Source organism: Bos grunniens, chromosome 5 (genome assembly GCF_055505025.1).
Source record: "Bos grunniens cultivar Pamir isolate PY7600 chromosome 5, Bosgru_T2T1.0, whole genome shotgun sequence".
Classification (NCBI taxonomy): Eukaryota; Metazoa; Chordata; class Mammalia; order Artiodactyla; family Bovidae; genus Bos; species Bos grunniens.
Window position 1 is genome coordinate 72,830,753 of NC_141169.1, and position 27,998 is coordinate 72,858,750.

Here is a 27,998-nt window from a genome sequence, read left to right on the forward strand (position 1 = left end):
CCACACTGGTAAACAGAACAGGCAGACATCCCTGCCCTCGTGGAGTTGACATTTTGTGGTCAGGGGACAGATGAGAAGAACAAAGAGTGAACAGTATGGTATGTTGGAAAGTGAGAACTGCTGAGAGAGAATGGCGCTGGGAGAGGATGTTAGGAATGCCAGAGGTGGGGAATGGGTTGTGATTTTAAATAAGGTGGTCCAGGCAGGCCTCACAGAGAAGGGGATATTTAAACAAAAGGCTGGAGTAGGTGAGGGAGCACGCCGCACGGTGATCTGGGGTAAGAGCTTTCTGGGTTAAGGAAACAGCCAGTGCAAAGGCCCACCTGACAAAAGCACAGTAAGGAGCAGAGAGAGGACCCAGAAAGGGGACTGGAGAGGCTCCTGCAGGATATACAGGGTTCACAGGCCACTGAAAGGTGTGGTGGGCAAACGAACCCCCTGCCCCCAAAGCCATCCACCTCCTAATCCCAGGAACCTGCAGATATGTGACCTTCCAGGGCAAAGCGATGCTGCAAATGTGATTAAGCATGCTGAGATACGAAGGTTATCCTGGATTATTCAGGTGGGTTCATTGTGACAGTGAGGATCCTTGTAAGAGGGAGGTAAGAGAAGGAAATGGCAACCCACTCCAGTATTCTTGCCTGGAGAATCCCATGGACAGACGAGCCTGGCAGGCTACAGTCCATGGGGTCACAAAGAGTCAGACACAACTGAGCGAATAATGCACATACACACGTGAGAGTCAGAAAAGGAGGCGGGATGACGGAAGCAGAGGCTGAAGTGATGCGGACACAAGTCTTGCCTCCAGGGAGCAAGAAAACAGCTTTTCCTCTAGGGCCCCCAGAGACTGTACAGCCCTGCAGACACCCTGACCCTTCTCAGAATCCTTACAGCAACCACAGGAAACTCATACAAAGATCTTGGGTTTTACTCAGTGAGATAAGCCACTGGAGAACTCTGAGCTGAGAGGTGAGAGGATCAGTTTTCTGTATTAAAAAAATCACTCTGCTGCTGAGAGTTGACTGTAGTGTCTCCCAGGAGATCAATCACAAAGCCCTTGACATAATATAGGTGCTGCCACATAAGATGGCCAGATATTCTGATGTTTCAAGAGGAGCCAACTAAAGTGATCTTCAACACATGTGAAGGCTGGGTGTCTCTCAGGGGATGCCAATTTGAAGAGAGACTGAGCAGTGAGAAAAAGAGCATCATCTTCTGTATCGGATGATGCAGATTCTATCTCAGTATCACTAATTGTGTAATCACAGGCAATTTTCTTAACCCTGGGCTTTTGTTTCCTTATCTTGGTAAGAATAATTACTTCACAGGCTTGGTTATTAAGAAAGCTAAGATAATATATTCACTAATTAGTGAATATTTATGAAGCCAGGAAAAGATAGAGAGTCCAGAACTGAGCAAACTGATGATAATCTCTGTCGTGACAACCCAAAGAGCAGGGAGTGAGGGACACAGAAATGTAGGGTCTCTGGTGTGGAATCTCTCATCACTGAGCTGGGTTCTTTTTTTTTTTTTTTTTTCCTAGAGAGACAAAGTATCACTATATTAAAGATCAGCAATATGTGAACCATGAACTTCCTGATGTTCAAGCTGGTTTTAGAAAAGGCAGAGGAACCAGAGATCAAATTGCCAACATCCACTGGATCATGGAAAAAGCAAGAGAGTTCCAGAAAAACATCTATTTCTGCTTTATTGACTATGCCAAAGCCTTTGACTGTGTGGTTCACAATAAACTGGAAAATTCTGAAAGAGATGGGAATACCAGACCACCTGACCTGCCTCTTGAGAAATTTGTAGGCAGGTCAGGAAGCAACAGAACTGGACATGGAACAACAGACTGGTTCCAAACAGGAAAAGGAGTATGTCAAGGCTGTATATTGTCACCCTGCTTATTTAACTTATATGCAGAGTACATCATGAGAAACGCTGGGCTGGAAGAAGCACAAGCTGGAATCAAGATTGCCAGGAGAAATATCAATAAACTCAGATATGCAGATGACACCACCCTTATGGCAGAAAGTGAAGAGGAACTCAAAAGCCTCTTGATGAAAGTGAAAGTGGAGAGTGAAAAAGTTGGCTTAAAGCTCAACATTCAGAAAACGAAGATCATGGCATCTTGTCCCATCACTTCATGGGAAACAGATGGGGAAACAGTGGAAACAATGACAGGCTTTATTTTTTTGGGATCCAAAATCACTGCCGATGGTGACTGCAGCCATGAAATTAAAAGATGCTTATTCCTTGGAAGGAAAGTTATGACCAACCTAGATAGCATATTCAAAAGCAGAGACATTACTTTGCCAACAAAGGTTCGTCTAGTCAAGGCTATGGTTTTTCCTGTGGTCATGTATGGATGTGAGAATTGGACTGTGAAGAAGGCTGAGTGCCGAAGAATTGATGCTTTTGAACTGTGGTGTTGGAGAAGATTCTTGAGAGTCCCTTGGATTGCAAGGAGATCCAACCAGTCCATTCTGAAGGAGATCAGCCCTGGGATTTCTTTGGAAGGAATGATGCTAAAGCTGAAACTCCAGTACTTTGGCCACCTCATGCGAAGAGTTGACTCATTGGCAAAGATTCTGATGCTGGGAGGGATTGGAGGCAAGAGAAGGGGACGACAGAGGATGAGATGGCTGGATGGCATCACTGACTTGATGGACGTGAGTCTGAGTGAACTCTGGGAGTTGGTGATGGACAAGGAGGCCTGGAGTGCTGCAATTCATGGGGTTGTAAAGAGTTGGACAGGACTGAGCGACTGAACTGAACTGAAGGGAGAGGGAGTGGGGAGTTACTGTTTGGTTACAGAGTTTCAGTTCTGAAGGTACAAATAGTTCTGGAGATGGATAATGGTGATGGTTGCAAAACTATGAATGCACCAAACTCTACCCTTCAAAGATGTACAGATGGGTTAGGATGATGCATTGTTAAAAATTGTAATTTTATTGGAGTATAGTCATTTTTTAATGTTAGTTTCAGGTGTATAGCAAAGTGATTCAATTATACATATGTTCATTATTTTTTCATCATTTTTTCTCACATAGAGTATCATGGAATATTGAGTTGGTTATCAATTATTAATAATACCTAGTAGTGTGTCTGTGTGTTCATTCCAAGCTCCTGATTTATCCCTCCCCACCACCTTTCCCCTTTGGTAATCACAGGTTTGTTTTCGATAATTTTAAGTCTATTTCTGTTCTGTAAGTAGTTCATTTGTATCTCTTTCTGAAAACATTAGACGCCACACATGACTGGTAATGTTTGTCTCTGACTGACTTCACTTAGTACGATCATCTCTAGGTCCATCCACGTTGCTGCAGAAGGCACTGCTGCATTCCTTTTTAGAGCTGAGTACTCTTCCAATGTGTATATGCACCACATCTTCATCCAGTCATCTGCTATTGTGAATAGTGCTTCAGTGAACACTGGGGTGCACGTATCTTTCATGAGTTACTGTTTTCTCAAGATATATGTCCCAGAGTGGGATTCCTGGATCATATGGTCATTCTATTTTTAGATTTTAAAGGAGTCTCTATACTGTTCTCTATAGTGGTTGTAACAATTTACCTTCCCACTAACAGTGTAGGAGGGTTCCCTTTTCTCCATACCCTCTCCAGCATTTATTGTTCGTAGACTTTCTGCTGATGGCCATTTTGGGTTTGAGGTGATACCTGATTGGCGTTTATAGATAATAAACTACATTTATTTCTCCAGTAATTAGTGAAGTTGAGTATCTTTTAATGTACCTGTTGGCCATCTGTATGTCTTCTTTGGTGAAATGTCTGTTTAGTTCTTCTCATTTTTCAATTGGCTTGTTTTTTTCTGACACAGAGCTGCATGAGCTGTTTGTGTATTTTGGAGATTAATCCTTTGTAGCTTACTTTGTTTGCAAATATTTTCTGCCATTCTGTGGGTTGTCTTTTGGTTTTGTTTATGGTTTCCTTTGCTGTGAAGAAGCTTTTAAGTTTAATTAGGTCCCATTTATTTTCATTTTCATTTTTGTTACTCTAGAAAGTGGATTAAAAAAGATACTGCTGCAATTTATGTCAAAGTGTGTTCTGCCTATGTTTCATAGTGTCTGGCCTTACATTTAGGTCTTTGATTCATTTTGAGTTTATTTTTGTGTATGGTGTTAGAGAATGTTCTAATTTCATTCTTTTATAGGTGGCTGTCCAGTTTTCCCAGCATCACTTATTGAAGAGACTCTCTCTTCTTCATTGTGCATTATTGACCATAAGCGTGTGGATTTATTTCTGGGCTCACTATCCTTTTCTTGATCTGTATTTCTGTTTTTAGGTCACTACCATACTGTCTTGAATACTGTAGCTTCGTTGTATAGCCTGAATCTGGGAGTCTGATTCCTCTAGCTTCATTTGGCTATTTGGGGTCATTTGTGTTTCCATATAAATTTTAAGATTTTTTTTGTTCTAATTCTGTGAAAAATGCCATTGATTAAGCTGTGTTCTAAGAAGCAGGAGTCAGCCAGTCAGGAGGAGAAGGGGGTTCAAGGTATCTGCAAAGTTTGGAAATAAGGAGGCATAAAGGACCCAGGGGAACTGAATTTCTTATAATGTGCCTGATATATTGTAGGTGGTGAATACACAGTTATCAGAATTACCTGTATTTCTTCAATGTATTCAGTATCAATCCCTGTGCTGGGCACTTTATATCAACATTACTCCTTGAATCACTGCAACCTGTGACATATGTACTAGTGTTCCGAGTTTACTGAAGAGAACATTCAGTCTCAGAGAGGCTAAGTAATTTGCCTTAAAGCACAGCTAGTGGTCACCACCATCATTAACAAAGGATGAAGATGCTGAAATCAGTACTGTATGAATCAAGGCTACACCAGTGTAGAAATAACCTGGAAAGATCAACAATCACAGGATCTGTATGGACCAGGTCTGTTAATGCGGTGACTTGGCAGCTAGAGCAATGAGCCTCGTGGGAGTTCATGGATCAAGGCAGCTGGTGGGAGAGGTTAGGAAAGGGATGGAGGGAGATGGCAGGAGGCTGGAGCCTGCATGCTGATGCTCCTTACACGGCATCCCCACGGGGGGATCCCACCTTGTAGCAGCTAACTGAGCAGAGGCCAGGATGCAGGCAGCATTTGGAGATACAGAGGCGTGCACAGACCTCCTGGCTTACTGAGCTTCCTACACTGGTGATTTTTCTTTTCTGTACCACCCACGAGTTTCTCTACTACAGTCTGCTTTTGACTCCTTGGATCAGGCCAAGGTCAGAAATGGCCCCTCACTGTCAAATCCAACAGATTTTGCCATTCTCATTTTTGCCTTTCCTTTGCACTTGGTGCTGAAGACCAATCCCTCTGCCCTTAGCTTGAGAACACCGTCTCCCACTCTCTCCCCCACTCTCACTGCTTTGTGCATGAGCCCTCTTGATGCTCGTTGTCATCTGGACAGCTCTTGCTGCCCCTACTCCCTGGGTAGGGGTGAAAATCCTCACTCTCTGGTCATGAAAGCTTCTACTCCATTAACAGAAGTGGCTGTGGTGATTTCCTTGTGTTGGTGCAATGAATGGCTGAGGCTGATGCTGACAAGTGACAAACTGCTGGGAACCATGGGGCTGAAGGTACAGGGTCTGCTGTCAGGCTGCCAGGAGAGAACGAGACCTCAGCTCTCAGAGCTTGGATACCCACATTTGGATATCAAATGTCAGAGAGCCTGCTTTTTAATGAAACCTGAGTTGTAAGGAATCTAAGCGATGCTTATACAAGTTCCCAGGACTCACTCACAGGAAAGTTATATAGTAAGAGGAACAGGAGGAGGGAAAGAAATGTGTGCTGGAGTGTGCCTCCGCTTCCAAAACCAGAACAGCATCACTCTCTCAAGGCTTTGTGAGCAGCCAATTAGAGGAACTTGCTTCCCTGTACCTCCCCTGACCACCTCTGTTGGTCTTGATGTGTCCTGCTTGATGGGGAGCTACATCTTCTATGGACTAGTTCATTCTGGACTTAAATTCATATTGCAGTATAGCTGATTTACAGTGTTGTTAGTTTCAGGTGTATGGCAGAGTGGTTCCATTACACAAATATCCATTCTTTTTCAGGTTCTTTTCCTATATAGATTTTCATAGAATACTGAGTTCCCTGTGCTATACAGTAGGTCCTTATGGATTTTCTTATTTTCCTGCCAGTGCAGAAGACTCTGGTTTGATCCCTGGGTTGGGAAGATCCCCTGGAGAAGGAAATGGCAACCCACTCCAGTATTCTTGCCTGGGAAATCCTAGGGACAGAGGAGCAGTGTGGGCTATAGTCCATGGGGTCACAAAAAGAGCTGGACACAATTTAGAACTAAACAACAAGTGTGTGTATGTTAATCCTAAACTCCTAATGTATCCCTCCCTACCTTTGGTAATCATAAGTTTGTTTTTGAAGTCTCAGCCTATTTGTATATTGTAAATAAGTTCATTTGTAGCATTTTTAGTTTTCAGATATGTTGCTGCAAATGGTAGTTCATTCCTTATAATGGCTGAGTAGAATTCTACTGTATATTTGTACCACATCTTTATCCATTCCTCTGTTGATGGACATTTAGGTTGCTTCCATGCCTTGGATATTGTAAATAGTGCCAACATGAACACTGGGGTACATGTACCTTCTCAAATTACGGTTTTCTCTGGATATACGCCCAGGACTGGGATTGACGGATCATATGAGAATTCTATTTCTAGTTTTTCAAGGAACCCCCATACTGTTCTCCATAATGGTTGTACCAACTTACATTCCTACCAACAATGTAAGAGGGTTCCATTTTCTCTCCATCATTTCCAGCATTGTTTGTAGACTTTTGATGATGTCCATTTTGACTTGTGTGAGGTGATACCTCACTGTAGCTTTGATATGCATTTTTCTAATAAGTAGCAATGTTGAGCATCATCCTGGACTTTTTTGCTCACCAGGGACGGTAGGTGGTGGCAGCGTTAGTCACACACAGGACTGCCTGCTCATGTACCCATCAGCTCTGCTACGGTTGAGGTCAGGGATGAGCCTTGCTCATGGTTATGTTTCTTGCTCCAGCACCATGCCAGGCACACAGCAGGCATTAAATAAATATGCAGGGGATGAAGGAATCAATCTGCGGTTATCTTACATGACAGAACAGATAGTACTGTGAAGAAGGCCCTTGGACAGGACAGGGCTGGATGGCAATTGTAGTTCTGCCACATGGGGCTTTTGATCAAGTTTATCTTCTGCGTTTAAAAAATGGTAATGTTTGTGATAAAAACAATCAGATTTGTCAAGCACCTAGCACAACTCCTGGTGCATGGAGGGTGCCTGTATATCCCTCAGTCTGCAGGGATTGCTTGCACCCTCATATCCTCCTGGGAGGCTCACGAGGAGTTGATGGGCACAGCTGGGGTGATCCCTACTTGAAGAGGAGGCTGAGACATGTGTCTGAAATGCCCCCGTACTTCTCTGATTTCTGCTTATTCCTGGAACTGTGTGGGTACAGTGCAAACGAACCAGTGAGCAAGCTGGCAGATGGTGAGAAGCAGCAGGGTTAACATGGCCACAGAAAAGCGTGTGTGTAGCTCTGAGAAGCCCCCCTGTCTCCAGCTGCCCCACACCCCTCACACTGCCTAGCTTCAAGAGGACCCGAAAGAAGCCTGGCCTCCACTAGAGCAACGAGAGATCATCTGAATAACACTTCTCAGGTAGAACTTAGCAGCCTACCTCTGGGCTGGGTGTGCTGCTCATCAGTGTGATAACTATGGAGGCTGACCTGGGCACAGCCCGCCCCAGGCCTTGCTTCACACCCCTGCTCGGGCAGCCAGGTAATATGGTTTTCCTCAGATTCTATTCCAGTTGCCTAGGAAATAAATTCCCAGTAGACAGGCTTCCAGGAGGAATGTGGGGACAACAGCAAGGGCTTGCAAATGAGGGAGGCAAGACTGACTACAGGGAATGGAGCTGTAAGGCACATCAGGAACACAGACAGAGATGGCAGAGCCCTCTGAAGGCTGGGATGGGGGGCAGCAAGACTGGGCGGTTTCTGAATTGGCGGTGTTAACATATCCAGGTGAAGTTATATCAGGGAGGGAGGGGCAGAAAAGAAAGAAAAGCTACTGTTGCTTGCACCCAGATCTCTGCCAGGGACTCTAGTCAGCGTCTCATGTCCGGCTCAACATCCTTATTCATTCCTACCTGTTAGCAATTATGGCTGAAGGAACAAGGGTGCTTTCTGTGTGCTGTCCTGGGTTAGCTGTGAGCCAGAGGTCAGTGGGGGGGCTGTCAAGAGCTTCAAAGTTTGGAGGGCAGCCTGTGCAGATTCAGGCCCTACATGGACACTCACCTGCTCTTACTCTCCAGCAACTTACATCTTTGTGCCACTGTTTTATCCTCTCTGAGCTGGAGCTAGTATCAGGACCTGGTCAGGGGAGTTCTCTACAGATTAAATGGGTCATCTCATGTAGAAGCAGAGACATTTCTTCAATGCATAGAAGGCACTTGATAACTACAAGCTGAGGGTGATCACGGCTGTCACGATGATGGCAGAGATGGGCCCATCAGGCATTTGGACCCACAAACAGGTTAAGCACAACAGTAAAGGAAAGCAAAAGCAAAACTAAAAAACAACTATGGAGAGAAAGCATTTGTAAACAATACAACCTACAAGAGCTTAATTTCCAAAATATGCAAACAATCCAATCAAAAAGTGGACAGAAATACTCATCAGACATTTCTCCAAAGAAGACATACAGATGGCCAACAGGCCATGGAAAGATGCTCAATATTTCTAATTATTAGAGAAATGCAAATCAAAACTATAATGGGTATCACTTCACACCAGTCAGAATGGCCATCATCAAAGTCTACAGACCATAAATGCTGGAGAAGGTGTGGAGAAAAGGGAACTCTCCTACACTGTTGGTGGGAATGTAAGTGGATGCAGCCATTATGGAAAAAGGTATAGAGGCTCCTCAAAAATACTAAAAACAGACTTGCCACATGATCTGACAATCCTACTCCTGGGCATATATCCAGACAAAACTCAAAAAGGGTACAGGCAACCCTATGTTAACTGCAGCCAAGACATGGAAACAACCTAAATGTCCACCGACAGATGAGTGGATGAAGAAGATGTGATATAGACAATGGAATATTAGCCATTAAAAATGAAATAATGCCGTTTACAGCAACACGGATGGACCTAGAGATTATCATATAAGTAAGCCAGCAAGAGAAAGACAAATACCATATGGTATCACTTACATCGGGCTTCCCTAGTGGCTCACACGGCAAGGAATCTGCCTGCAATGCAGGAGACCTGGGTTCGATCCGAGGGTTGGGAAGACTGCCCGGAGAATTCCATGGATTAGAGGAGTCTGGCAGGCTACAGTCCACGGGGTTGTAAAGTGTCAGACACGACTGAGCAGCTAACATTTTCATCACTTATATGTGGAATCTAAAATATGCCACAGATGAATTTATTGCAAGACAATCTCACAGACATAGAAAACAGAGTTGTGGTTGTCAAGGGGCTGGGGAGGGATGGAGTGGGAGTTTGGCATTAGCAGATGCAAATTATTATATTAATACATAGAATGGATAAACAACACGGCCCTACTGTAAGCACAGGGAGCTATATACAATATCCTACGATAAACCAAAACTGAAGAGGATACATACTGTATATATATGTATAGCTGAATCACTGCCATAGAACAGAAATTAACACAACATTGTAAATAAACTATATTTCAATTAAAAAAAAAAAAAAAGCAGGTTAAGCACAGAATGCCTTTGGATTAACCCAGGCTAAGTGAGTTTTCTTCTTAGTAGTGCTGTGCCTGTGGGTGTGTGATATCCCCCAGGTGTCTTCATCTGTTAAATGAACTGTGATGAGGTTAAATGACAAAACACATGCAGACGTGCTTGCCACGGTGCTTGGCCTATACTACGTGCTCAACAAATGTTCCCTGTTGCAGAAACAATGACGAACACAAGGAAACGCCACCTGGTCGTGTCCCTCATCAAGTAGCCAGTTGGCCTCGTGTGGTACCACCTGTTCCTGGCCCCTTGTTCACCTGTCTACCCTCATTCAACCGGTGCTGACAGAGCAGCCATCACGGGCCAGGGGACTTGTGATGGGGGAGGATGGTGAGACACCACCCTGCAGAGGACACAATAAAAGCGGAATTTGTCACTCCTGTACAGCCAGGATACATAGTCTCGACCAATGGGGCAGGTCTGTTCCCTAGGGAGCAAGGCAACACTGGCAAAAAAAAAGCACAGCAGAGAGGTTTAAAGCTACAAGCACTGAACAAAGATGAGGATTCTGCTGGGTGAGGGAAAGAGGTGAGAAACCTGCCCCAGTCTTATGGACGTGGGAAGTGCCAGCTGATGGAGCTGTCCGAGCTCCGGCCATTCTGCAACATTCCTCAAACATGCCAAGACATTCCATGCCTGTTTACCAACTAGTCCTTCATGCCTGAACTACTTTCAAGGCCGCCGTACTCACCCACACTGGGTCATCTTCTTGTGGGTCTCAGCTCCTGTATATGTATCTCTGTACCTGTGTTGCTAAGAGTAGTGGCAGTGCCCACAGCTGGAGCGCCCTCTAGAGCGCAGCCCCTGTATGGATAGGAACCTGGCCTGTCCCATGCACTGCGACAGCCCGAGTGCCTAGAACAGGGCCTGGTCATGCAGATGCACCACCACACCTGTGCAGTGTAGAACATTTCAGCCATGTGCTTCCCAACTATTACTCCACTTAATCCTCCCAGAACCTTAAGTGTGAAGAAATCTTATGGTCCCCACTCATAGAAAGCTTGAGAGGTTAGGTACCTTTCGGAAGGTTCAGTGAATGTAGGGTAGAATGTGCTCAATGTCGAAATGCAGGTCTGAGTGACTCCAGGGACAGCACAGCCACAGTGCTGCCTGCCGCCGAGTGTACAGCAGGTGCTCACTCAATAGTTTTAAGAGTGAATGGGTATGAGTACATAGTTTCTCATTTCTCAAAAAACGAGATCGTTACACTAAGTTGCCAGGCTGTACTGAAGGCAGCAGAGTTTGCAAGAGTGGGGGTTCTGGGTGGGGGCCTGGCAGAGACATTCAGTTCCGTGTGCTGACAATGGGCCAAAACACAGACAATTAACTCCTGTTGAACGCCTACTAGAGCCCCCACAAAGCTATTATTAGCCCCTTTACTAACTGAGGAAACGGGATTGGGGAGATGAAACAAGCAGCCCCAAGGCACATCCTTGATGAGCACAGCAGAACCTGGGTTCCAAGGCAGGTCTGCATGACTTCCACCATGCCTGCGGAATTTCACTTGACATTTCTGAAATCAGGAGTGAAAGCCACACATCTCCATGCTCGATTTTTAGAAGAAACAGGTGGAGGGGGTGGGAGAGAGATTTCAGTGAAACTCTGCAGCTATGTCTATGCATAGAGCCCATTTCATTATTTCCCAATTGATCTGTTTGTTTTTGCTGTAATGTTAGCTGGTTACTAAGCAACTGCTGGAGAGCTAGGATGCTGACCTTTTTTTGGTAATCAAATAACGCCCCTCCCCCCAAAAAAGGTGATATGGGTAAGTATTTGGGGGTCTGATCAAAAGACTGCCAATCAGACTGCTCTGGTATACTGAGTTTCAAGGGGAAATATAGCTGCTTCCATTTACCGAGCAGCCTAGTGTAGGGCTATCTACCTTTCTCCTGGACAGTAAGAGTTAACCTCCCTGGGCATCATTTTGGTCACCCGTTATAACACTTACCTCATAAAGAAGTGTTGAAGAGTAGAGGAAATTTATACAAAGCAGCTGGCAGGGATGCTGGTAGCTGGTAAGGGTTCAGTAAGTGGCAACTATCATCATTTTTAGCAGTAATGTTTTAACAAGGCTTGGGTAGAGTATTTTGTTGGATATCCACGTTGAAGAAGTCAATCTTTGGGGGTGTTGTTGGGGCTCACAGCTGCCATGGCAAACTGTGCCCTGAACCTCATCCCAAACCAATGCTATATAATGCTGGTCACGAACATATCCACTTCTAGTGTTTGGATCAGGAACAAGTCTATCCCGCTCACTGGAAAAAATTTTCCTTAAGCCTACGGCAAGTCAATATGGTTATCTTCACATGAAAAGGACTGCGTGCTGATTTGGGACTTATTCTGATACAATCATATTCCTTACCATTTCTCAAAATTTTAATTCCTAGGGATGATCAAGATCAGAGGTCACACTGACAAGGGATTAATCACCAAAATTTACAAATAGCTCATGCAACTCTATGTAAAAAACAAAACAAAACCCCAATGGAATAAAAAAAAAAAAAAAAAAAGGGTAGATCTAAAGACATTCTCCAAAGAAGACATAAAGATGGCCAAAAAAGAACAGGAAAAGATGTTCAACATCATTAATTACCAGAGAAGTGCAAATCAAAGCTACCATCAGGTATCACCTCACAATGGTCAGAACAGCCATTATCAAAAAGTCTACAAACAATAAATGCTGGAGAGTGTGTGGAGAAAAGGGAGCCCTCCTACACTGCTGGTGGGAATGTAAATTGGTACAACTACTAATGGAGAACAGTATGGAGGCTCCTTAAAACCCTTAGAGTAGACTTACCATATGATCCAGAATCCCACTCTGGGGCATACATCTGGAAAAAACATGATCCTAAAGGATACACACACGCCTATGCTCACAGCGGCACTATTAACAGCAGCCAAGACATGGGAACAACCTAAGTGTCCATCAAGAGAGGAATGGATAAAGAAGATGTGGTACACACATATATACAATGGAGTATTACTCAGCTGTAAAAAGGATGAAATAATGCCATTTGCAGCAACATGGCTTGACCTAGAGATTACATAGTAAGTGAAGCAAGTCAGAAAGAGAAAGACAAATATATATCAGTCATATGTGGAATCTAATTTTTAAAAAAGATACAGATGAACTTATTTACAAAACAGAAGCAGACTTATATTGAAAACAAACTTATGGTTACTGAAGGGGAGATATGGGTGGGGAGGTGTAAATCAGGAGCCTGGGTTGAACACATGTACACTACTATGTCTAAGGTAGATGACCGGCACTCTGCCCAATATACTGTAATAAACTATATGAGAAAAGACCCTAAAAAAGAAATATAACTGAATCATTTTGCTGCACAGCAGAAACTAGCACAACAATGTAAATCAACTATGCTTCAATAAAATTTTTTTAAAAGGTCAGAGGTCACAAACTGGTGGTCTTTGGGGGTAAGAAGGTTCTATTCATCCTGAAGACATGTTTGGTCTGACTCAAGAGTGTTTCAGTTTTTTTTTTTTAAATTAGTTGTCAATGCTAGAAATTAAAACATGAAAATCCAGATTTCTCATTCCTCTTGCAAAATATAAAGACCTTATGCCTGACCTCTACCCTCACCAGTGAATTCCACATCGGAGTGCACAGATGGCAGCTGCCTGAGATGGGGACTCCTGTCTCCCTAGCAATGAATCATGCTCACCACCCTTGGTTCCTTTAGGCCAAGGTCCTGGCCCCAGCGGGCATCTGTATTTGCAACTCCTGATATGCCTGTTTCTTCATTTCACAATGAGGAAACAGGCTGAAAAAAACTGAACTGTTGCAAGTCACACAGTTACTTATGGCACAGGGCGCAAGCTGGAGCCAGGGTCACCGTGCAGGCCTCATCCACTGTAACACTCAAATTCAATGACATCCTGCTTAGCCCAAGGACACAGGCACAGCAGATCAAGAGGGGGCCAGTACGAGAAAGAGACCAAAGCAGGCAGGACTTCCAGGTACAGACTTTTGCAGAGGAAGTCTTGGGTGGCAACATTTGAAAGAGGTTCCCTGTCTTGCCTTCTAAAGTCCAGCCACCTTTGCAGACAGTTCTTGATTTCAGCTGCAGAACTGCTCTCTGGTCCATCTACCTGTCTCTGCTGCTACTTCTGATCCCTTTGCTGGCCTTCATCTCTCACCAGAATGAATGCAGTCGTCCCTTAACTTATCTTCTCTTGCCCTGACTATGATCCTTTCCTGATGCAATGAAAATGATCTTCCTTAAATGGACATCTAGTCATGCCATGCTCTCAGTGTTTTTCCATTGTCCCTCCACCCCTGCTCATAAACTCCTTAGCATATTTTGAGAAGTCCTGCAGGACCCACCCTGGCTTACATTTCTGGCCACATCAGCTCTTGCTGTTCTCCCCATCAGGGCTCTAACCACCCTGCCTCTCCAGAATGGATCTCTCTCTCTCTCCACCTGGAACATCACCCCTCCCCTGGTGAACTCCAGCTCATTCTTTAAGCCTCCATTTAGGTCGAACTCAGTAGGACATCCGTCCTATACTGCCTCCACCCCAGGTCAGCTGACAACCCTGGGACAGGACACACCCATCAGGGTACCTAAAGAGTCTGTCTTTAATCAACCATCATTCCTGTTGGTCTAAAGCTATGGGATTCACAGATCCTATCTGTGTGGGTCACAAATATGGGGGCCCTAAGGTACCTTGTCATGGTTATTCAACGAATGGAGACTCTGGATGGAGGAGAAGAAAAGTCAAGGAAGTCCCACTATCTTTTCACCCTAGATGGGAAGTCACTTCGCTTCTCTGGTCTCTCTTCACATGTGCACTAAAAGAGGCTGGACGAATTGACAGATGAACGGATAAAGAAGTTGTGGTACCTATATACAACAGAATATTACTCAGCCATAAAAAGGGACACATTTGAGTCAGTTCCAGTGAGGTGGATAAACCCAGAGCCTGTTAGAGTGAAGTAAGTCAGAAAGAGAAAAACAAATATCATATATTAATACATATATATGGAATCTAGGAAAATGGTACTGATAAACCTATCTGCAGGGCAGGAATACAGATACAGAGAACAGACATGCAGACACAGTGGGGGAAAGAGAGGGTGGGACAAATTGAGAAAGTAGCATTGAAATATATACATTATCATGTAAAACAGATAGCTAGTGGGAAGCTGCTGTATAACACAGGGAAATTAATGCTGTGCTCTGTGACAACCTAGAGTGGCGGGATGGGGTGGGGAGAAGGTTCAAGAGGGAGGAGACATGAATACTTAAGGCTGCTTCATGTTACTGTATGGCAGAAACCAACACAACATTGTAAAGCAATTATTCTCCAATTAAAAATAATTAAAAAGCACTGGATAGGAGCAGTTATTCTCGGCTCAGGGTCTTGGCCTGTGAAGAAAGGAATGGGCTTTTAGGGGCAATTTGCAATATTTCAAAATGCACACGGGAAGCCACACATGTTCCTCTGATGTGGCTACAGGCCAGCAGAAACTTCAAGTTGCTCTGCAGTAAGAAAGTGCTAATTAATGGGCAATACCAGTTATATCACATTGGGTAAGGTCATGATTAGCAATGATTGACATCTTTGATCAATAAAACACAGGAAGATAAAACACATTCTGAACAGTCTGTTCACGTGTAATGTTTTTCAAATGACGAGGACCATGAGGCAAAATAATAAAACAGTCTTTGGATGGGAGAGCAGAGACCAGACTTTTAAGATGGGGCCAGTTTACCTTTCAACTAGCTGGAAGGCAGTCTCCACAGGTGCTCCTGAACAAGAGCCTCAGAGGGTGCAGGGTGGGCTGTGGCCCAGTCCCGAAGCCTCTCTCTGGCAGGTGGAGCTCAGATTTCCCCACCACCACCTGTTTGCTTGGAAACCCTACCCAATGCACCCAGAGTCTGTCACCAACCTGCAAGCAGCTGAGGTCTCAGGATTCACAAGAATCAGGGGCTGAAAGCATGGTCTTGCCACGCGGGGGCGCCCTCACTCCACCCACAGAGATCCCAAGGCCCAGCGGGAACCAGAGGACAGCTCCATTCCTGAAGCCCCTGCAGGGTCGTGGGTTCATGGTGCTCAGTGCCACTGCCCACATGTTCTGGGAAGACACCTCCCACCCTGCCTGACTGAGGGGTGTTGCCTTGAGGTCACTCATCTGTGATTCTTAACCAAGACAGGCTGGAAGGGACTCCACCTGCTCAGAGGGGAGAAATATCCCAAGATACGCCTGGATGGAAACTCAATTCAGAAAGTGGACAGAGAACACCGGCTGCCTTCCCCTGCTCTCGAGAGCAGGGTGGGGGTTGGGGGGTGGGGAACGGATGTGCTCACATCAAACACATACTCTGGCTTCAGGACCAAAGGTTTAAAGACTCTTGGGAGAGTTCTTTTAAGACTGTAAGACTGAGAGACAGACAGGTACACATGAAGGAGGGAAGTGGGGAGGGCCAGAGTCCAGGCGAGAAAGAATTCTGATCCTGCTCCGTTAGGCACAGTCATAAGCCACAGAGCAGCCAGACAAGTATGAAGTGGGCAGGTTGTAGAGCTGGGGTCTGAAAGATGTTGGTTCAAATCCTGAAGCAGCCCACGTGTACCTGAGCAGGTTACCTTGACTTCCTGAGCCTCCCTGTTCACCACGATAACAGGGAGAGTGTAACCATATCTGTCTTTTAAACTTGATGTATGGATCTAGCAGGACAATATATGCAAACCACCCCTCATGGTACCTGGATCAGGAAGGCATTCAAGAACAGAGGTAACTCATGCTGACATACAACAGGGATAAAGGGTTAAAACAAACTTTGACCAGTTATATGTTGTGACTTCAGTTTGCTTGCTTAGGGACTTTCAGGCTAGGTGGATTCTACAGTCCCTTCCACTTCAGATGGTTTGTTATTCCGTAACAAATGCCACTCCCCACACAGCCATCTATGCCTCTCACAAGCCAAGAGCTTTCTCCAGCTGCTGGACACCTGCACTCCATGTTGGGAGGGCTGGAAGGCAGTCACAGCTACCAAGGCAGCAGCAATGATCAGTACATGACCCCGGGGTCAGGCCAGCTGCCCTCAGCTCCCACTTTGGTAGGTATGCAGCCCCACATACCATCTCAGTCCCTCAGTCTCCCACTGGGAAAACAAAGATTAATAATGGTACCTGTGGCAAGGATTGCAAGGGGAGGGAATGAAATCCCACTTGTCAGGCATTCAGAACTGTGCCAGGCACTCAGCAAGCACTTCAATACATGTTAGCCATCACTACCACTTTGATTTGTTTTACAGAATAGGCAGTGATCTTACTAGAATGCTTAGATGAAGGCTGTCTGATCCAAAATTAGAAGAGGGATGTTTTCATGAAAGCTATAGACAGAGCATTAGACTGGGAGACAAGAGATGCTTCCTAGACCAAGCTCTGCCTCGAACATTTCATGAGGTAACCTGGGATTTCAAGCCAATAGGCAGGCAGTCAGAGGCCGTATCCCTGGGTGGATTTAGGTAGTTCCCATCCCCTTCTGTGTTCCAGCCGCCCCATTCAGAGGGGCGTTGGAGCCCGCACTCCGCGCGTCCTCACCTGAGGTACTCATAGAGTCCGTACATGGGCAGGAAGTCGATGTCGGACAGGAACATGTAGGGCGTGCCCACGTGCTTCATGGCCACGTTGCGCAGCAGGTTCACAGGGTAGAACTGGCCCTCCTTGTACACGATGTGGTAGGCCACGTTGTGGCGGCCCATGAGCACCTCGGAGCCCTGTGCGTAGCGGAGGAACTGCTGGGCCTCCGCGTCCGACAGGTAGAGTGCCAGGCTGACGGGCCCCTCCCAGTGCTTGCAGATGGCCTCCAGCATCTGGAGCCTGCGAGGAGAAAGGCCACCTGACGCACCTGCGCATGCGCGGGACGCACCCGCGTAACCAACCATTATCTGTGCATCTGCGCATCGTCCGCCAGCCTGGGACTGGCGCCAAATCCAAACCCCTGCGCTAAGCATTAGTTAAACACTATGTGATGGGGGCCAATCACCAAACCTCAGTTCCTTTATCTATAAAATGGGCACAAAACACTCACCTTTTTGCTTCTAGCCTTTGAATGTTTACAACCAGACAGCTGACATGGAGTCACATTTCACTATAAGCCTTTTCAGGCTCCTCTTTTCAACAGTGGGTGGGGAAATGTACATGAAATGATGTAAAGATCGCTTTCCAGCTTAAAACTCCCCCACCTCCCCGTCTCGGTCAGCAAAGGTAGACAGCAGTGCTACTACTCTCCTGAAGCAGGGACCGGGATAGGAGGCTTAGCCAAAGGGAGGCCATGAGTTACAAGCAGCATGAAAACAAGCTGTAAAAATAATAATAATAATAACCACAATTACTGACTCATTACTATGCACTAGACACTTCCCAAACCCTGTGCCCCCATCTGTCATTTCCCCCATTCTCCTGATGAAGGAATTGAGGCTCCAGGCGTCCAGTCAGCTTTAGTTCTTGAGCTTGGACTGTGTGGACAGGTATCTGGACAGGACTTTGAAGACAGTGAAAAGAAAACACTGGCAAAGGGAAGGAAAAAACCCCAAATACGTGAATGCTGGAAACAAAAGTGAGCCTGGGGTGATGCTGTCTTCATTTTTCAGAGCCCTTACAGCTCCAGGGTACCTTGCAATTTTGGAAGGCTACCTGGGAGACACTGGGCCATGGAGAGTGGTGGGGTGGGAAGAGGGGGGAGGGGAGGGGAATGGAGCACAGATAAAAAACAAAAGGTGCTCCCAACCAAGAGGGTTCTGCAAAAATGTTTGGAGAGAGATCTAGAAAAAAAAATATTTTTTCCCCCAGAAGCATTAGAAGTGTCTACTACATAAAATCTATGGTTAAAAAACAGCAAAAGCCTATTTCAATTTTTTTTCCCCCTACCCAGCAAGAGGTACAGAATCAGAATGCTCACTTTATTTGGACAATTACCAGGAAATAGATTCCATGCTTCTAAACAAAAGAAAATGGGCACACCTATCTTGTGTCAATGGTTTTCCTGATGGACTTTCAGTTTCAGTAATTCTGTGAATTGGTATTGCCTGGATTTGCTTCCTCTTTCACTAAGGAGGATTAAGGTATTCATCGGGGTAAAATGCCCTCCATTTCTCATACTTTATAGCACTTGTTAATCAAATTGACCACAGCCAGTTTTGAAAGAGGCACTATATTCTCCACAATGCTTGATTTCACTGAAATTTGTGTTCAGCCTCTGCTACAAGGCCCCTGGTTTCTTCTGGGCTCTAAGAACCTGGGATTTTGAATGATCCCACTTGCATCTCGGTCTCTGTCTGCAAAATGGAAGGACTCTGCAATTGGATGAGAGAGCTGTTTATACAAAGCCTTTGAAATTTGGGGAGTAAAGGGCAAGGATAATTTCTCATCCATGTGTATGTCAGAACTGCTGGAGGGGATGGGAGGCAGGAGGCATGACTGAGTGTGAAGGGAGGACAGCTTTGGCTGTGGACTCTCCCACTGACCTGCTTTTGGACTCTGTGTCTGAGGAGTTTTCTAAGCAGGGAGCAAGCCCTGCCTAATCCAGCTCATCTTCCCCCCTCAGCAAAGATTTTAGAGTGAGGACAGAGACACAAAATACTTAGTGTTTTCGGGAGAAAGGTGCTGGTAATGTGACAAACGTCACATCCACGTGGACTCTACAGGAAACAGCGCCAGAGGTTCCAAAAAACCTCAGTGAGTGAAAACGAGTGGTGCCACGACCACTTCCTGTCTCTCTGCCACCAGCTCCGATCTCTCTTGTCCCTTAAAACAAAGCTCTCTGCCGGGATCTGAGCAGCAGGCAGACAGACAAACCGAGGTTCATCATAATGATAATGGAGAGAATGTGATCATGATACAATAAATCTCTACCACATACCTGTTGTTTATGGCATGCCAGCCACATTTGGGCTGGTAGCACTTTTAAGACTCACAGTAATGCTCTAAACACAGTGCAGATTCTCATCACTGTGTTACAGGGGAGGATGCTCCAGGAGGTGAAGTGACTTCTTTCAAGTCACAAGGTAGACAGGCTGGATCCACACAGCCAGGTCTGACTCCAGCGCCCGGGATCCAGACCACTATTCAACATGAACTGGGTTTGGCTGAGAAAGATGTCCCCATCACCTGTCTCCCCAAACAGGAAACTGGTCTAAGCTTGGCATCAGCTTCCCTTTATTCCCTCCTCCTCCTCTTCCTCCTTGGTCTCTCTTGGGGTCAGAGGTCCCCCATCCTCTTCATTCTTCTCCTGGTTGTTTTCCCCTCAAACACACTTGTTCCCTAAGGTCTATCCCTGTGTAGTTCTTGTTGAGACCGAGTTTTGTGCTGAGTCTTTCTTAGGTAGGAAGATAAGGATCTGGCATATCAAGGACCTGGACCAATGGAGAGGGTTTCAAGAGACAAAGATTAATTCTGCAAGTGCAGTATCATCCATTTAGAAAGAATCTCTGAGATTTTCAGTCTGATTACACCATCATGATGATGAAAGGGCTCAGCCTCAGGGAGGGTCTTAACTTGCTGAAGAGCACACAGTGTCGGAGAGGAAATGCTGACACCAGGACCCGTCCTGATGCTCTGTCCCCTGCTCTCCCCGCCCTGTCAGAGCTGGGAAGAGGAGGGCAAAGGCTCAGGAATGCCTAGAGATGTCTGGGAGGCCTTCCGCTTTCAGATGTCTGAAAGAGGCAGGGCTTCCCCAAGGGGGTCCTACTGAGGAAGGGAGCCCCAGACAGTCTGTGGAGGTGTCAGGGAGCAGGCAGGGAGATGGCAGAGTCCAAAATCTAGAAGACTGGGCTTGGAAGGAATTCTAGAATGTCAGTCATTCCAAGCAGCCAGGCAGGTGGCCACTCAGCCTCTGCTGGAATGGGGAACCCGCTCCCTACAAGGCAGATGACTCCCATCTGGTACCCTGAGCAAGGCAGGCTGAGGGGTCCAGAGGGTAACTGAGGGTTCTGGGCTCAGGCAGAACTAGGTCTGAACTCTGACCTGTGTCAGTATCTCTGGGCAAGTGACTGTAGTTGTTCGTGCTTCCATTTCCGCACATGCATATAGGGGACAATAATACCTTAGTCAATGACAAATTGGCTATAAACTCTTCCCCTCTATCTACATGCTTTGATATTACCCTCCCCCCTCACTGATTCTGGGCTGGCCATGGGACATGCTTTGGTCAATGGGACATTAACAAATGACACAAACAGGGGACTTGAAAAGTGGTTGTTTGGTGGGGCTTGCCCAGAGCCCCAGGAACCTTGTGACCACTGCCCTGTGAACAGCCTTAGTCATGACCATCAAGTGTCTGTCACAGAGCTGGATATGCAGCAGGCACTCGGTACATGGGGGCTTCCCTGGTGGCTTAGTGGTAAAGAATTCACCTGCAACGGGGGAGCTGCAGGAGATGTGGGTTCGATCCTTGGGTCGGGAAGATCCCCTGGAGGAGGGCATGGCAACCCACTCCAGTCTTCTTGCCTTGAGAATTCCATGGACAGAGGAGCCTGGTGGGCTACTCTTTGCTACAGGGTTGCAAAGAGTCGGACACGACTGAAGTGACAGCACACGTCCACACTCGGTACTTGACACCTGTGATTCCTGCCTTTCAAATACACACACCTCCAGCAAATATCTACTGAGCATCTACAACATGCAGGTATTGTGCTGGGCCCCAGAATGAATGAGAAAAACAAGGTTTTCAAATGCAGTTCCGAGAGAGAAGACAATAAGCAGACCAAGATAAGATTAGAGTGAACTGAGGGCTAGAGGGGCCACAGAAGAGGAAATGGGATGAAGAGTAAGGGTGGGGGCAAGTGGAAAAGTCAGTGTGAGCCCTGGACAAGGAGAAAGACTGGTCTTAATCTTGAGAAAGCCTGGGAAAAAAGTTTTCCAAGAGGGAGGAGCCCTTGGGATACAGAGTTTAGTGTGTTCTCAAGTAAGAAGCAACACGACCAGCATGGATGGCAGATGGACAAGCAAGGGGCAGAAGGAGAGAGGTGTTCGGGGATGGTCAGGGATCAGGTCATACAGGGACATCAAGGTCTTGGTGGGCAGCTCTAAGACTATTCTTAAGGTGATAAGAATGAATCAGAGAGTTCTAATGATGTGACCTGCTGTATGTATTTAAAGATCGCCCTGGCTGTCACATGGTGAAAGTACTTTTCACTCTCTAGAATGATGCTTTCCAAGCTTCAGCAGGCTCAGGGTCACCTGGGAGGCTTATTACAACACAGATTCCTGGGCCCCACTGCAGAGATCCCTGTTGGGCAGATCTGGGGTGAGATCCATGTATCTGCGCTCTAACAAAGTCCCAAGAGATGCTGTGCTGCGATGGGACCTAAGAATGGGACCCCGTTAGCTCAGTTCATGTTCTCTTTCCCTCACTTGCAGAAAACAAAGAGCAGGCCCATCAGCCACATGAGTCCCTGGAACTGCAGATGGCACTTCAAAGGCTTCATTCAAGAAGCAGGGAAGACAAGCGTCTCCTGGCCAGGTGGCAGGGATGCTGTAATCAGGCCAGCTCCCTCTGTCCTTTCGATCACCCTCCAGAGTGAGTGGCCGGGCAAGCAGCAGCCCTGCCGGGTCCATCACTGCAGCAGGCGACATTCATTCTTTCTGAATGGAATTCCAGAGGGAGCTGGGCACAGGAGCCCGCATGCCGGCTCCCCTAATTTGTTGTGGCACTCACGTAGGGCCTACTTCTGACTCAAAGGTTTACAAACATACCCAAAATGTTTCTTCAATTAAAAATCAATCCAAGAGGCACCAGTCAGCCCGCTGCATCGTAATTGGATGTGTGGGATGGAGTGGAAGGAGGCATTTCCGCCGTCTTCATCAGCTTGTGTGCTACTGCTTTATAATTTCTGATTATGTCCCGCTAAGTGTCTCTTGCTTGGGTGTAGAATTCCTTGAGTTCTCTGAGGTATTGTCTGGATGGCAGTCCTTGTCACAATGCGTTAGGGGGGATCACATGTCTGCCATGCTGGGGGATGCATGTGCTTTGAAGGGAAGGCATCTGTGGTTGGTATTTGCAGCTGATGTGAGAGGTGCCTGGCCTGTCTTTAAGGGGGTGGTGAGGGTAGGTGTCAGGTCTCCTGCAGCCCAGGCCGGGAGGATGCTCAGGGCTAGCCACAGAAGGAGGGGCTCTGTTCTATCTGTGTTTCGTTGATAACAAGTATATACATAAGGATGGATTTGGGTTGTTAATAATTTAATTTTTTTCCTTTTTTTTGCGGGGGGGGGGCACTTAGATGTATGGAGGATCTTAGTTCCCCAACCAGGGATTGAACTGGTGCCCCCTGCAGTGGAAGTGCAGATTCTTAACCACTAGACCACCTCTTAAGTCTTTTCCTTCTAATTGTGAATCCCAGGTTGCAAATGCCATAGCCAGCATAAAGGTAAAAACCATTGAGAGAACTGTACTAGTGTTTGTGGCACATTTGCTAATCACTGGGCACTTTCCAGTCTCTTACTTTATAAAGCATAGATGGTAACCTATGAGCTTGACGGTATTATTGTCACTTCATAGGTAAGTAGCTGCTGCTGCTAAGCTGCTAAGTCGCTTCAGTTGTGTCCGACTCTGTGCGACCCCATAGACGGCAGCCCGCCAGGCTTCCCTGTCCCTGGGATTCTCCAAGCAAGAACACTGGAGTGGGTTGCCATTTCCTTCTCAATGCATGAAAGTGAAAAGTGAAAGTGAAATCGCTCAGTCGTGTCTGACTCTTAGCGACCCCATGGACTGCAGCCTACCAGGCTCCTCCGTCCATGGGATTTTGCAGGCAAGAGTACTGGAGTGGGGTATAGGTAAGTAGAGTGAGGCTCAAACAGCCTAAATAAACTGTCTAAATTCATATGGTTAGTCTGTAGTGCAACTTGACTTTGAACCCAAGTCTTCCTCTCCTTTATCCCCCTACTTCATTTTCCCTTTCCTAAATACCTACCCTGTGCAGAAGCTGTGGTCAGAGTCTCTGGATCCAGCAAGCACTAAATGAACATCATTATGTCCCAGGGCTTCCCCAGAGAGTCTCACATTTTTCTCCTGAGTTCACAGGTGGCCATTGGCTACTGATCTTGATGGAGAATATCTTGGCGATAAACTGAATATACAAATAGAAGGTATGAATGTGACCAAGGAAAACCAGGATGCTCTGAAAGATGGGAAACTGGAATCGCTTGGAACTCACTCACCTGGGCAGATCATAGATTCTGAGCTTCATGTGCCTCCTCTGGGGGGACTGAGATATACTTATGCTGCTTGGAGAACAGAAGACCAAGCCTGACCATCATTCAGCACAAGGATCAAGGATTAGGTTTTGTCTTCATTTTAAATGGCACAGAGAAGAAGGAAAAATAAACACAAAGAGTGGACTGTTCTGGTGGGTGACCTGCTGTTGTGCTTGGTGGGAGAGGGCGTGTGCAACCAGGCTGGTAAGGAAGGGTAGGGGTGACTTGGGACATGGGTCTAGGTCAGTCCCTCATGCAGCCTCACTGGCAGCCTGGCAGGTTTGAGCTGGAAGGGCTGGCCACCTACCCTGGTTTCCCCAAGCCCTGCCTACCTGGCTGACATCATTTGCTCTCTCCTTCCTCACCCTAGCACTTAAGCCCTAACTGTGCATCCCAGCGGGCCTGGTGTCCTCTCCTTCCTTGCAGGGGGCTCCTTCTCTCCCTATAAGCCTTCTACTGTCAGTCCATTCAGCCTCCAGCTCAATGTAGGCAGAACCCCTCTTGGGGATATTCGCCATTTCTTCCATTCTCTGCCCCAGCCAGGACAGGGGCTCCTCCCATGGGTTCTCATAGCACCTGTCTGTTGTCAAACCTGTTCCCTGTCTGTGGCAGCCTGAATTCTCAGTTGGCCCCAAGACTCTTGCCCCAGCTCCTGGTGTATGGTCCTGGATCACCCCTCCCTCGAGTGTGAGCAGAAGCTGGTACTATTCTATATGATAGACTAGTACGGCTGTGATCATGTCACATAACAGACTGGGGAGATTCTCCTACTGGCTTCGAAGAAGTAAGCTGCTCCACACAGCTAAGACCCAAGGGTGACCTCTAGGAGCCCAGAAGGATCCCAACTAACAGCCAGCAAGGAAATGGGGACCTTGGTCCTAGAGCTGAGTTCTGCCAAAACCTGAATGAGCTTAGAAGTGCACCCTGACTCCCAGGTAAGGCTACAGTCTAGTCAACACCTGGAGTTCAGGCCTGAGACCCCAAGCAGAGAACCTGCTAACATGTATCCAGACTTCTGATCCATGACACAGTCAGAAAGGAAAAAATGTGTTTCTAAAGCTGCAAGATCTGTGGTGACTGATTAAACCACAACAGAGAACAAATACATGATCTGAGTCCTGAGTTCACTACATATTCTGTGAGGGCGGAATAGGGTCTTATATAGTCCCAGCCCCACAAGAGTTGGCTACAACACAGTAATAGATGCTTACATAGTGTCTGCTGAGAGATCACGTGAATTTTGGGGATGAGAAAACTGGGGTTAAGAGAAGGGAAAGACCTTTCCTGAGAGGACACAGCAGGACAAGGACCTCGTGGGTGCCAGAACCTCTGTACTTGTCCTTTTCGTCCCTTTGGTCTTTGTTGTTATCTGTTGTGAAATCACTGTGGACAGTGACAGCAACCATGAAATTAAAAGATCCCTGCTCCTTGGAAAGCCATGACAAACCCAGATAGCATACTAAAAAGCAGAGACATCACTTTGTCGACAAAGGTCTGTATAGTCAAAGCTATGATTTTTCCAGTAGTCATGTACAGATGTGAGAGTTGGACCATAAAGAAGGCTGAGCACTGAAGAACTGATGCCTTCAAATTGTGGTGCTGGAGAAGACTCTTGAGAGTCCCTTGGACTGTAAGGAGATCATACCAGTCAATCTTAAAGGAAATCAACCCTGAATATTCATTGGAAGGGGTGATGCTGCAGCTCCAATACTTTGGCCACCTGATGCAAAGAGCCGATTCATTGGAAAAGACCCTGATGCTTGAAAAGACTGAAGTCAAAAGGATAAAAGGGTGGCAGAGGGTGAAATGGTTAGAGAATATCCCCAACTCAATGGACATGAGTTTAAGCAAACTCTGGGAGATAGTGAAGGACAGGGAAGCCTGGTGTGCTGCAATCCATGGGATTGCAAAGAATCGGACACAACTTAGCAACTGAACGATGGCCAGCAAGTTCTGCACAGGTGTTCTGGAGTCTGAATCTCCAGGACACTAGCCATGAAGCGATTTAATTACACGAGCTGTCATTTGCTAAGAAGCAGTGGGACTCACCGCCTCCACAGCTACTGTCAATATGCATCATTCCCGGATACCTCCGGAGGCCAGGTCCCCCCTCATTCTCTGGGACTCTCAGGCTGCTTACTGTCTGTGAACCATTTTGTGCCCCAGTGCTTGTTTCTTCATTTTGCTCATTCTCCAATCACTCGTGACTAATCATAAGTGACATTTATTGAACACTTACTAAGTGTGCCAGGTACTGTCCTCAGCACTTTAAAGGCATGAACTTATTTCCTCCTAAAACCACCCCATGAAATCATATCCACAGGCATCTCCAAAGTGGCTCAAAGACAGAATAAGGCCATCAAACTCCCTTCCTAACTATGGGAGTCAAGAGGGAATGACATGGAGAAAGCTGGGGCCAGGGCAGCCATTTGCACACCATGTGTCAACTGGAGAGGAAGCTGGCTAGCAGAGGTGGGCAGGAAGCACACAGGGTGGCCAGAAATAGAAAAACTGCATAACCCTGAAAGGCTTTAAATCCACTCACCTCCTGGCAGCCAGAGATGTTTTCAAAAACATAAACCAAAGCAAAAACTCTGTGTAAATGTCTACAATAAATTCCCATCACGTTTAGAAAAAAACCCAAATATTTTATGAGTTTCGAATGTTTATAATCTTAACCTCATGCAGCTTCCATCTCAAGTCCCTCTCAAGTGATGCTTCAGCCACACTGGTCTTCTATCAGGGTATCTGAACACACAAGGCTCTTCCAACCACAGGGCCTTTGCACTTGCTATTTTAAATGCCTGGAAAACTTTTTCTTTTTTTTTTTGGCAACGCATATGCTTCCCTGGTGGCTCACACAGTAAAGAATCTGCCTGCCATGCAGGAAACTCAGGTTCTATCCCTAGTTGGGATGATATCCTGGAGAAGGGAATGGCTACCTACTTCAGTATCCTTGCCTGAAGAATTCCATGGACAGAGGAGCCTGGCAGGCTACAGTCCATGGGGTCACAAAGAGTCAGACATGACTGAGCAACTAATACTTTCACACTCCCCCACTATGCTTGACTTCTTTTCTTATCCTCAAGTCTCTGCAGAAATGTCCCCTCCTTTGAAAGACCTCCCGCTGATCATACCACCTAAAGAAGGTCCCTCACTTGACACTGTTAATATCGATCACTGTTCCTTCAAAGCACTTATCACAATGTTAATTGTTTGACTTAACTATTTACTAGCCCTATATTAGCAATACTGGATGCACACGGCAAACCTAAAATGATGCAAGGTCTTCACAAAGATGCTTACTGAACTAGTTTGCAATGGAGCCGGACCATGAATTTTCTTTTCTAAAGCTCCTTTGGTAATTTGATTTGTCCCCAATTAAGGCTGAGAATCAGTGCAATAGACTGTAAGCCACATGAGGGTAGGGACCACAGCAGTACTTCCTGATAAAGGCTCTAAGAATGATCCCTGCATCAATACATGTGTAAGAAAAGAAGTAGCAGTTGCTTTCCAACATCAACTGTGGGTCCAGTCCAGGTGTTTCCTTATAACACACCTCCCCTTTTCCTTGAGGTAATTTGACTAGAACTCTGTTTTTTTAGAATCAGTTCTTCCTCCATCCTCAAAAACAACCAGCATCATCAACATACAGGAGCCCTTGGTTTTCAGTGCTGGAGAAGGGATAAGACTAGGCCCTGTGTTAGCAGGCTTCCATGTTCCAAGCTGGTGGGGCCATTTCTGCCTTCTCCAGGTGAAGGGCAGCTGTGAGGAGACTGTGTGGGCAGTGGGGTCCATCTGCCTACCTGTCCATGGAGAGCTGAGCCACCAGGGTGACGTCTGTGTTGTCTGAAGCGGGCTCATACTCATAGTGCAGGAAGTACAGGTGGGTTCGGTGGACGGTGAACCGCTCTCTCCGGAACTCATAACACAAGTCATCCTCGTCCAGTTCTGAGAGCTGCTTCTGGAG

The 27,998-nt window shown here is 46.3% G+C and overlaps 1 protein-coding gene across 6 annotated transcripts in view; it reads right to left on the reverse strand.

Moving 5' to 3' along the window:
- LARGE1 (LARGE xylosyl- and glucuronyltransferase 1) overlaps window positions 1-27,998 on the reverse strand; it is a 611,943-nt gene that overhangs the window by 13,892 nt on the left and 570,053 nt on the right. For 4 of the 6 annotated variants that reach the window (XM_086401201.1, XM_086401202.1, XM_086401206.1 and 1 more), the window contains 2 exons: window positions 27,835-27,998; window positions 17,378-17,656 (listed from right to left, as the gene is read on the reverse strand). In XM_086401201.1, the coding sequence (XP_086257327.1) occupies window positions 17,378-17,656; window positions 27,835-27,998 (443 nt within the window). The remainder of the gene's footprint in view (window positions 1-17,377; window positions 17,657-27,834) is intronic. The other 2 variants (XM_086401204.1, XM_086401203.1) reach the window with 1 other exon arrangement.